Below are 12,711 nucleotides of genomic sequence, written 5' to 3'. Positions count from 1 at the left end.
CCCTGGGGGCATATAAGGATACCCAAACTCTTGTTTTTAGTTATTTTTATTCGATTCAAATTTGATTTGCATATTCAATTTAAGTTTCACTCGTTTTATGATTTATTTATTCATTTACATTAATATATATTGTATGTTTGTTCGCATTGATTGTTTATTTAATTTCTGTTCGTTTTAAGTTTCATTTATACTTTAATAGCAAAACATTTGTTTTCATTTTAAGCTTGATTTTCATATTCGATCTAAGCATTACTCACTTTAAGATCTATTTACTCATTTATATAATTACTTGTTGTATTTTTTTGCTATGATTGTTTATTTAACTTTCGTTCATTTTGGGTTTCATTTATTCTTTAATAGTAATTTCTGGTTGTTTTAAGTTTGAATTTTAAAAGGTATTTGTATCTGCTGAGCTTAAGTTTAAAATGGCCTTTACTTTTCTTTGAAAAACTTATTTTTCGGAATTTTTTTTTAAATTAATTGTTAACAATATCGACAGTTTTGAGTTTGGTTATCAAACACCAAAATATTTAATGCCTTTATACTCAGTGTTTATAAAAAAGTAACACATTATCAAAGTAGTTTGGTCAAGATATAACATTAAAACTAAATCTTTGAACCTTGAGTGTTTCATTTTGTTTCTTTGTACTTGTTAATGAACAATTTGCACGAGAGCATCTTGTCTTCTTTTTCTGACCCATCATCCGAATAGAAATTACAAGTGAAACTAAAAAGACACATAATTGATTATATTGAAAACTATAAATAGGGGAAGGGGTCATACCACGAGGCGTACAACAGGATTGTACGGGGCAAACAAGATTACACACCTCTTTCTAGGTCAATGACATGGTTAGAATACAATAATTGTTTACGAAATTTTTATGTCGAAATCAAAATACCGTTTCTCTGCTATAGCATAATTTGTCCATTTGGGCATTGTATATATTGATGTCTTTTATCTGCACAGACCAGACTTTCTTGGAATGTTAGCTTTGAATTTTATGAATTTTCATTGTCGTAATCAAAATATCGCATTATCTGCTATGCCATAATTTGTCCAATGTGGGCATTGTATAACAAAGCTAGATATTATTAAAATTTTTAATTGAATTGTATGAAAAGGATAAAAGCGTGAAAGGCACGTAACAGTTAGGGTAAGTCAGAGAAGATGGTAAGTCTTAAGGAACATGACACAAATGCTAGAATATTAAGCGGGACTCTAAAGGGATAGAAATTTGTGACTTAACGCTAAAAAAGTTGAAAATAGTCGACCCATCAAGATGACCTAGCGTTACTTCTCGAATGTGTTCTTTATAATACACAAAATCCATCGAACAGTGTTGTCAATAAAAAATATGCAATGAAAGACATAGAAATTTGTTACTTAACACCAAAATAGTTGAAAGTAATGGATTTATCACTAGTAAGATGACCGTGTGACTTGACCTAGCTTTACTTTTCGACTTTGTTCTGTATAATACACAAGTACCATCGAGCAGTGTTGTCAATATAAAACAAGCAATAAAAGAGATAGAAATTTGTGACTTAAGACTAAAAAAGTTTAAAGTAATAGACTCATCCAGATGACCTAGCTTTACTAATCGACTGTGTTCTGTGTAATACATCTTTTCCCTACGTGGATTAGTTTGCGCCGATTGTACATTTTTGTTTTTTTTTTTTTTGGTGGTGTTTTTTTTGGTTTTTTGTTTTATATTATTGTTTTTTTTTTTGTGTCTTTCGTGCTGAAGACGCCTTGTTTTTATAAAGGCGAAATATCCGCGTTGTTTTGTTTCTGTTGTTTTCCTTTTCTCTCCACTAGCCACAGTCTCGTTTTTTTGTTTTTTTTTTTTTTTTTTTTTAGAGATTTTTCTCTTTGTTGGTTTTTTTAATACACAAGTACCAGCGAGAAGCGTTCTCAATATAAAATATACCATAGCATTCCAGTATACTATAAAATTTGGTACTAATAAAGATGTAGATGCCAAGAAAAGCATTTTAGGGGAAATTTAGAATTTATGGATTTGTGAACACCACAAATTCATTTTTAACCTAGATGAAGTGAGGTCTTGTTTTATTAATACACTTTCAACAGCCAAAAAAAGTTAGTCTCATACTAATTTGACGCCCGAAATTTCGCACAACATAAAAATTCGTCAAATCTTCGCAAAGACCCTTCAATTATAATAACAAAAGCGGACAAGGGAAATTCACTTTTAATCATGGATACGTTAGATTACGACAAGAAAATTTATTCACACTTAAAAGACACAAATGCATATGCCTCCATGGCTCACGATCATACTGATAAGTTTGCAAATGAATTTATAACCGTATTGAAGAATCTAAAACAAAATGGAATAATGACCCCACAATTGTATAATAAGTTTCTCCCCCGAGGTAGCTTTTGTCCAAAGTTTTACGGCTTACCGAAATTACATAAGTAATTTATTCCCTTAAGGACAATTTTAGCATGTACGAAATTCCCATGCTTCAAATATTTGAAAGTGGTTATGTATAGCCTTCAAACCTTTGCTTGAAGACAACCCACATAAAATAACAATCCAAACTCTTGAAAAGGGTCAAAAATTCTCTTTCCACCAAAACAAGTTCCTGTGGTAGGTACAGCTTCCTCTTTAAAATATTCTTTGCAAAAACACCACACATCCATTTTTAACCTGGATGAAGTGAGGTCTTGTTTTATTAATACACTTACAACAGCCAAAAAAGTTACGTTTCATACTAATTCGACGCCCAAAATTTCGCACGACATAAAACTTCGTCTAATCTTCGCAAAGACCCTTCAATTATAGTAACAAAAGCGGACAAGTGAAATTCACTTTTGGTAATGGAATTGCATATTTTATATTGACAACACTGTTCGATGGTACTTGTGTATTATACAGAACATAGTCGAGAAGTAAACCTATGTCAAGTCCCCCAAAATTCTTTTTTCGGCATCTACATCTTTATTAGTACCAAATTTGTTAATATACTAGAATGATATTGCATATTTTATATTGACAGCACTGCTCGATCGTACTTGTGTATCATGCAGAACGCAGTCGAGTAGTAAAGCTAGGTCATCTTGATGAGTATTACTTTCAACTTTTTTAGCGTTAAGTCACAAATTACTATCTCTTTTATTGCTTATTTTATATTGACAATGCTGCTGGATGGTACTTGTGTATTCTACAGAACACAGTCGAGAAGTAAAGATAGGATAAGTCACACAGTCATCTTGATAGTGACGAGTCTATTACTTTCAACTTTTTTTAGCGTTAGGTCACAAATTTCTTTCTCTTTTATTGTATATTTTATATTGACAACACTGCTCGATGGTGCTTGCGTATTATACAGATCACAGTCAAGAAATAAAGCTAGGTCATCTTGATGAGTCTTTTACTTTCAACTTTTTTAGCGTTAAGTTACAAATTTCTATCTATTTAGAGACCCGTTTAACATTCTAGCACTTATGTCATGTTCCCTAAGACTTACCATCTTCTCAGACTTACCCTAACTGTTACGTGCCTTTAACTCTTTTATCCCTTTCATACAATTCAATTAAAAATTTGAATAATATCTAGCTTTCTTGTACAATGCCCACATTGGACAAATTATGGCATAGCAGATAAAACGATATTTTGATTAAGACAATGAAAATACATAAAGTTCAAAGCTAACATTCCAAGAAAGTTTGGTCTGTGCAGATAAGAGACATCAATATAAACAATGCCCATATGGACAAATTATGCTTTAGCAGAAAAACAATATTTTGATTTCGACATAAAAATTACGTAAAATTCAAACTAATATTCCAAGAAATCTGCTCTGATGGTGTCACATCGTCCCGGTCGTATCATGTCATTGACCTAGAAACAGGTGTGTAATCTTGTTCGCCCCAGTTGTATGCCCCGCTGTACGCCCCGTGGTATAACACCTCCCCTACTACTATATCCACAAGTCTTTTAAACGGGATCGAAACGTAAATAACTAAACCATTACTAGAGAGCAGTTGGATGTCAAATCCCCCTAAAAAAGGGGCCAAAACTGCTTCTCTTTCAACGGCTTAAGACTCATAACACTTAAGTAAATGAGATCATAATGTCTCATTCCATATGTCTCAGAGCTTAATAATGGGACCTAATCTCTTTATAAGTTTGAAGTATTAAAACAATCGTAAAGTGCCATAAGGCACCTAAAACTGCACGTAGGCTACATGCAAACATCACGAAAAAAGAAATAGAGCTAGTTTATTTGAAATTATTTTTTAAAAGAATATTGTATTATGTACGAAGCAGCATTTTTTGTTCGCTTTAAGTCCAGAAATATTAATTAAAAATTGCAGCAAAATCAAAGTTGAAATAATTTCTGCTTCAAAAATCAATCCAAGTGGTATAAATATTGGGCTAAAACTAATGCAAGAATTTCCCCCAAAATGTTGGAATACCTAATTGACCTGCTGTAAGAGAACAAAATCACTTTGTCTATTTGAGACACAGTTCATTCAATCCAACATCAGTTTGAGTCAGAAACACTTCTGGTGTAAGACCACGTTGATGGAAAACTACATTTGACCATCTTCCCCAGTAGTAATTATAAGAATAATTTCAGGCTGGCGATTTATTTATAACAAGCCAACTACTTTGCAACAACAAAATATATTCTGAAAGACATAGTCAAGAATTCACAGACCCCTGACAATTAAAATCTAGATTACGTATCAGGATAAGCATAGTGAAATTTTACAGATGTCATTCGAAGCTTAGTTCAGAGAAAAATTGACTGATGCTTCATTTTTCCTTTAAAAAAGGGATACTGACTCGCGTCCGAAGGGTCCATTGGTTTGCAATCACGAGGAAGGAGCAAAAGCATTCAATTTTTTGAATAAATACTTTCGATCTTCTGAACGTGGGTGATAACAGTCCTTATCCAAACACTGATTCTTAGTTATTGGAATTTCACCACTTCCTTTAGATTCAGGATAAACATTTTTTTTTCTCCAGGAACACAAGTCTTGACACTCAGTGACGTAATTTGTTTGGAGGACTGAAAAATTGAGTTATAACACATAACAAGCGTAGAATATTTTCTAAAATTGCTCCGATAAATTTGATGAATATTTTTTCAGAATTTAAATTTACAGAAAATTATACAAAATTCCCCCCAAAACTTCCTAGAAATTTCACAAGTTTCACATTAATTTCATCAAATCACAATTAATTTCAATTAGACCACTATGATAGAAAGTCTATCATAGGAAAATTATCTGCTATGGAGTATTGTATTGTCAGAAACTGGCTACTAGGGTGTAAAGAGCGAACAACAGCCCATAGTAACCAAATGTTAAAAAATACGTTTAGAAAAAAACTGTCTTGTGAGAAAAAAAACTGCCATTTGACATTGATTCAAGAACTGTAACTGTTATTTCGGTTGTATGTGTGTATGAGTGTGTGCGTGGGTGTGTGTGTGTGTGTGTGTGTATGTGTGTATGTGTATATATGTGTGTGTGTGTGTGTTTGCGTATGTGTGTGTGTGTATGTGTATGGGTGTATGTGTGTGTATGTGTGTGTGTGTGTATGTGCGTATGTCCATGTGTGTATGTGTGTGTATGTATATGTGTGTATGTGTGTATGTGTGTATGTGTGTATGAACGTATGTGTATGTGTGTGTGTGTGTGTACGTGTGTTTATTGATGCATCGACGGTAGCATTACATTGCTGTAACTCCTCTCGTATAGAAAGAGATTAAATATAATCTGAAAATGCAATGTAATTTCCTCTATCATAATCATATTTGGGAGAATGATCTGGAATATCAGAATACCCCACAAAACAAGTTAGTGATATAATCACCAATAGCAAATGATCACTTTTTCCTAGTGGTGGCAAAAACTCAACACCAGCAACATCCTATGGCGATTTTGTAATTACAAGGTCTAAAACTGAAGGGGTTGAATTAGCACGCAAACAAGTAGGGTTTTGAATATGCTGATGCAAATAATGCTCATGTAAAGTTTGTTAGGAATTGATTTTCAAATGACTCATCAGAAAGTTGTGTTGTAGGCTTGATGTCCAATCAATAGAAGGTAGGTTAAGGTCACCAACTACTGGAAACTTAAAGCTAGATAAAGAGACAGAGGATAAATACTGCAATATTTTTATATTATTAAATGAAGACAATTCACAAACACTGGTACTACGATAAATGGCTACATCTCTAAAAGCAATTGAGAACCCGGGTAATTTCACATCAACTACTAAGGATTCACTTATAATTGAAGAAATTGGGTCATTAACTTCAATATACTTTAATAAGGTATGAACACAAATGAAAATTCCACGCTTATAATTAGTTTTTATAATGAGATTATAATCAGGCACTTGCTGGAAAAATACATCTGGGTGCTGACAGTTCTTGGGTAGTAATTTTGTAATAACAATAATATGGGGTTTGCGGGTTGATATTAGGGCATGAAATTCATCAATTTTTGTAGATAAACAGTCTGCGTTTGTATATAGAACAGTTAAATTACTTCTTTTGTTAATACTATGTAGAGGCATGGAATAAGTTTTTAAAGGGCCATTCTGTTGTTTGGGGTAATGGCTCCCCGTTTTAGCATGTTTTTTGTCACTATACAACCATTTTTAATTCCTAACTTTTGCTCACCAGCAGCAGTTCTATTCTTGATTTCTTCTACTCATTCTTTTCTGTGTAGCCGGTCTTCTTTTGAGGTATCGGATTAGAAACGAATGTCTCCCTTTTTAATGCAGGACTGTGTTAGGATGTCAATTTTAGTTTTAAAGGAACTGACTGAGAACAGTAATGGATCTGGTCGATTGAATGAGTTGGAAGCATTTGAGTTAGGGCTAGTGCTTTTCAGCCTTTGCAAATTGGTCACTGAGCCTACATCAATTTGAAACCTGTTTTTAAGAAAATTGCTTAAGAACTGCAAGTCGTTGGTTTGGGGTGGAACACCATATGCAACTACATTCATACGTTGTTTCAGTCTGTCATTTTCTTGTAGCACCATCTTTTGAACTTCAGTTTTCAGCTTATCAACAATGGTATGATTACCATTTCCTCAAAATTGGCAATGGACACCTTAGATGAGATAATATTTTCTAGACTCTGAACTCTAGCATTAATACCTTCGAGAGAGGTATGCATTTCATTTTTATAACCAACATACATAGCTTTCATTTCACTACAATGCTCATTAAGAGCTAACTTCAGCAGCTGGGGAAGATCTTGCTGGGCTGAACCTCTAGATTTACACATGGGGCATACCCAGGTGCTACCAAGTCGGTGATTCATTTTTACAAAGCTATCATAATCAGAGGAGGACATTGATAGGCATTGTGCACGCAACCATTGGCCACATTTATCACACTGTACAGCACAAGAACTGTTGTCTAGCAAACACCCAGCAACAGCACATTTATCAATGCCTTTTTCAGGAGTAATAGGTTTCTGACGTTTGTTACTTTGTGGAGGGGGCATCACACTGGTAATAGGCTACTAAACTGGCTATTGACTAATTTCGAAACTACCAACAGGTGTGCAGATTCTATAATCAATAAACAAGTATACTTAGGCTACCCAGACTGCTAAGGTGAAGGTAACATAACACAGTAGGAACATACACTTGTATAGTTAGTAGTGCCCAGCTGTCTCAACTGTGGCTACCAGTAAACATAGCCAGCAATAAGTGAGAAATAAAAATCCAAATAAGCTCACTCTATGAAACTAATCAAAATGTAGGAGAGAAAAAAAAAGCAAACCTTAGCCGGTTTTCGTTTGGTAGGCTGTTATTTTTATATAGAGGCTATTTTTCTTATTAACCGCTTCTCTTATTTATACAATATCATATCATATAATTTTTTATATGACATATAAAAAATTTATATGAACTATAAAAAATCTGTCTACAAGATTATGGTATCCTGCTAGTACCACCGCTTGAGAAATGGCACAAAAAGTTCCACTTTAGTGCCATATGGCACTTGCATATGGCAGAATTTAAAAAAATCACTTAGATATAAGAAATAGATTTTGATTAAGCTATCAAACATATCTCTTTGATGTTCTGGTAACCCGCTGGGCCTAAAAAAACGAAAACAAAGAAGCAGGAGACAGATCAGTGCTATCGGTGAAAAAAAAAGCGATATTCTTTGTTTTTCAAGGAGGGGGACTATAATTTCCCTATTCTAGGTTTTCAACAATGATGATTCCAATGGTACACTTTTCATTTTGATCTGACGCAATTTTCGAAGGGGTTCAAGTTTTTTTTCGAAATCACCATAAATTTCTTTTGGCGATAAACTTTTACTTTTAAGACGAACCGTAATAATAGTCAGCATTCCTGAATCAGAGTCAGACGGCAATTTTTTTCCACGAAGAAGTGTTTCTCAAAACGCGTTTTTAACTTTTGGTTACTATGGGCTGTGGTTTGCTCTTTACTAGATTGCAGTTACTGCTGCAACCATGACATGATCAACTATTGCCCTAGTAAATAGGTAACTAAAACGCATCAAGACAAAGTAGTTTCATGGAAACCATGGCTTCTTCTCAAAAACTTCCCAAAATTTGGGATCGTAGCAATACAATACAGCCACCCATTTTATAGTCGTAAATGTGCAACTAATTTTCCGATAACATTTGTTTTAGGGGGGGGGGGGGGTAAATCCATTTTTGGAACACGCAGAAACTGTGGGAGGGCTTCAGCTGTCTAATGTTTCTCCCCTTAGACGTACACCCTTTGACAGTGACCTTTGTAGTTAGTCGTGCAAAAATAAAACCGATTTATGACAAAAAATGATTTGAGCAGAACTAACGTGAATTTGCCATTTGTTTTGAACAGTCTAAATTGAACAATATATATTGGAGTAGTTCCCCAACTCTTCTGCAATAGACATAGAAGGGCTGATAGTAAATCACTAATATTTGCGTTGAAATAATTGCCAAATGAGTAATAGAAAAAAATCGCTGCTATTTCTCCTATTGTTATGCAAACACTATTGTGTAAAAGTACATGTTTCTTTAAAAAGAAAAGAAAAGCACTGTTTCCCTTCTTTAGCAATTGAGATAAGCAAGCACTCGAGCAAGGTTTTGACCTTACAAAGCTATTGACTAATAGCTTTGTCTTATTTTGTTTCTTTTTGGAATGTCTTGCCTAAACCCTATTAAGCAGCAGATGAAGAATTTGCAAGTCTAATTATCATAAAAACATTTTTCTTCCTGTGGCCTTGTGAAGAGCCACAAAGATCCTTTTGGAGTACCAAGGACAGAAAATGTGAAATCGTATTGTCTTAATGGGTTTTGTGGAAATTTAGTTCTACCATGTACATTCTAAATAAAATTAAGTAAAGTTTGCAAATTTATTTTTGAATGAAGTAATTGTTTTTAATTTTTCCACATGAACTTCCAAATAAATGTAAAGAGCTAAATTAAATCATGGATAAGCAGAAATGAAGTCAAAAATTTTTAAACGTAAAACTACCGTAAAGAAATATCAATAAATAGGTAAAACCCAAAACAAACAGTAGTTACAATAATTAACCAAGTCAAAGTGAAAACAAGAGAAATTGGAATAAAGAGGAGTAGGGCTACCACCCCCTGGTTCGTCTAGATACCAGAATACAATCTTCACTTTATTGAAAACAACCTTTATTTCTAGTTATGTGGTTTTGTTTTTCATAACATCAAAAAAAAAAAAAGGAGAAAACAATACCTGTCATAACCAACATCTTCAAAAAATCAATTAATGCAGATGTCCTGATCTTTAAAAGGCACAGGGAAGGTTACCTCTACTCTTCCTTGCATACCTCTACTATTCTGCTTGTTCTGGGTTTGAATTGGTTATTTATTGTAATTTCTGTCTGTTTCGGCAGGTATTTTGTGGCTGAAAAACCTCTTCCTAGCTAATTTATCTACTATGATTTATTTAGCCTTCCCGCAGTAGCATGATATTTGTATGCATGAATACATTATGATTCCGAGGTAAGAGGCTTGATATTGTATATGTACGATTTCAGTTCTTGTTGAAAGAAGACAATCGCAAATTATCAAAAACTATGTTGTGAGCAAGACGGGCTCGGGATTGCACAAAACCTCCATTCATACTAGAGGTCCCAGGGACTTTTTGCTGTCTGGTTCTAAGCCGGCTTAAGCGGTTTGTTCTAGACTTGAAAAGGCATGTAGGTCCCCATCCTGCACTGGTATCCTGGACTATTCCTTTTTCTGAAGCCAAAAGAATTTCAATGATTTAGAGAATATGAAAATTGGAACTTGGAATGTTATGATGTTAAAAAATAGCTATCATATCGACATTTCGACTAATGAACTCGTACAATTCGAACTGACTTACTAAGAGTTTCAGTGTCCCAGGGGTAGGAGGCATGAAATTAGGTGATGTAGAATTTATTTACTCAGGCAAGAAGGATGGGTTACATAGACCGAGAGTAATGCTCATGATGAATAAAGAAGCTGCTAAGTCTTGTTTAGGCTGGGAAGGTATCAATAAAATGCTAATCGCTCTTTTTATGACTAAAAACTTCAGTTACAGTAGTATATGCCCCTGGAGAACTGACTAACAAACATGCTAGTAAATCAGATGAATTTTACTTACAATTACAGGAGCAAATAAACAGGGTCCCAGGTAGAAATATGGTGTTTTTATAAGGAGATTTTAAGACCCAGGTCTAGAAAAAGGGATAGTTCGTATCCTAGCCTATGTAAACTTGATGTAGAAAAAGCCAACAGTAATGGCAACAGACTGCTACAATTTTCTAGGTATAACAGTCTAGTTGTAACCAATACAGTGTTTTGTCATGAAATTCCTCATAAATTAACGTCGTATTCACTATTCACATAATGGTAGAAAGCAAACCTTATTAATGAGTTGATGCATTTATGTTTATTTTCAGTTTTCCTTAGTATATTTTCAAGGGCGTTATGCTTTATCGTGGGATACACGGACATGTTGCCAAAGTTCCAATCGTTTGTTGAGTGCTTTGAGGGAGTGCTCTGAGGGGGACCTTGGCCTTTGACCACGCGATATCGGAGCTTTTTAGAGAAATAAGTTCCTTTTTTTTATTGTTTTACTATAATAAATTTTAGAGTATTTCACGGGGTTTTTCGAGGCGCCTTCCCTTTCACTCAATTTCGGAAGGCCTTTAAGACGGGAACACCTGGTCTTCAACCAGGTGATGATAAGGGGGATTTTTAAAGAAATAAGAGTTTCATTTTTAATGTTTTATTAGAGATTTCGAGAGACATTATTTTATTAACTCCAAACAAGTTTTTTCCTTGGTACTCCTCCTAAATCCAACAAAAAACTTTTAGATTTTGAGGATTTTAACTGATTATTTTCTTTATTTTAAGATTTGATCTACCAGCCAGGCGTTACACAAGCGGAGGGGGGCCAATACACATGGACTATAGTTGTCTCAGATTTTTCGATATCGTCTAGGGGATGTAATTATTTCAAGGTTCTGAGGATTTTAATTGGTATTTTGCGTATTTTGTCGTCCGTCCTAGGGAAAGTGACCATACTAAGTTATGAGGGTTTTAAACGATTATTTTCCAGCTTACGATTTGTTTCATATTTTTTTGTATTTTCCTGGGTTTAATGGGTCTAGTACATGAAAATTCAAATTTTCAGGCAGAGTGGCAAAGCGCTATGGGGGTGTTACTAGCCAGGCGTATCTTGGGTGAAGGGGGCAAATGCATTTGGATGGGTCATCTCAGATTTTGGGAGCTCGTCCAATGGAGGTCCCTTTCACGGTTTTGAGGATTTTAACCGGTTATTTTCTGTATTTTGGAGTTCGTGGTGAAGAAAGTAACCATACTAAATTCTTAATATTTTAATGGATTTTTCTCTGTATTTTGATATTTGTTTCTGGTGATTTTCTTCTTTAATTAGACGATTTTCATTCGATTCGGTGATTTTCCACAAAAGTGTTCCACATTCCATGTATGGTTGGTATTATAGGTTTAATGGGGTGAAATCGCCGGTGATTTTCATATCTTGTGTGTTCTTATTCTGTATCACATAGGAAAGACGTTATTTTGGGCCTGTCTGTTTGGGACTTGGATTCACTGTAGCTACAAATTCTAAATTAAAGATCATGACTCACGTGTACTAGCAAGGGACTGAACCTGAGACACGATTAAGAAATATTTCTCAGGTAAAGAAAGCATATGCCCACATGAATTTTTGCAGCCCAGACTAGATCAGCAGACAGTATTCTAGCAGCAAATACTTAGTTGAATAGATTGAAGAACTAAAAGGTGAAATTGATCAGTTTCCAGAAAAGATCTTGCCCCTAGTGAGTGAACTCAATGTTGAGTTCCAAATTACTTCAGCTAAGGTTCATTTAACATTAGAAAGGAAGAAACATGCTTGAGGAAGATAATGCATTCTATTGTAGTAAAGAGTGCGTATGACAGCAATCCACTTGATATTGATTCATTCACGTTCAGTTTCATTGACGTGTGAATCATAAAGATTACTTATTGAATAGTGTGAATTGTGTTGACCCCAATGCTAGTGTTTCTAACAAAACTCCATCCATAGTACCACTTAAAGAAAAATCTTCTGCACCACGATATCGATGATTTACATTTTATGCATAACAAGTTATTATTTTTTTACAGTTTTTTTTGGGGGTGGGGGCATACCCTTAAAAGAGTGCGAATCCAAGTAAA

The 12,711-nt window shown here is 34.4% G+C and overlaps 1 protein-coding gene across 1 annotated transcript in view; it reads right to left on the bottom strand.

The window, feature by feature from the left end:
- Nucleotides 1-7,503, bottom strand: part of LOC148948398 (uncharacterized) — a 67,105-nt gene extending 59,602 nt beyond the window's left edge. Inside the window, exon 1 of the mRNA XM_089094491.1 lies at nt 7,152-7,503. Within this exon, the coding sequence (XP_088950617.1) occupies nt 7,152-7,503 (352 nt within the window). The remainder of the gene's footprint in view (nt 1-7,151) is intronic.
- Nucleotides 7,504-12,711: the final 5,208 nt, after the last annotated feature.

The sequence above is a fragment of the Artemia sp. Qi Xiang Cuo genome, chromosome 9 (assembly GCF_049724085.1).
Source record: "Artemia sp. Qi Xiang Cuo chromosome 9, ASM4972408v1, whole genome shotgun sequence".
Classification (NCBI taxonomy): Eukaryota; Metazoa; Arthropoda; class Branchiopoda; order Anostraca; family Artemiidae; genus Artemia; species Artemia sp. Qi Xiang Cuo.
Note: the sequence above shows the minus strand (reverse complement) of the source record. Positions and strands in the feature narration are given on the sequence as shown.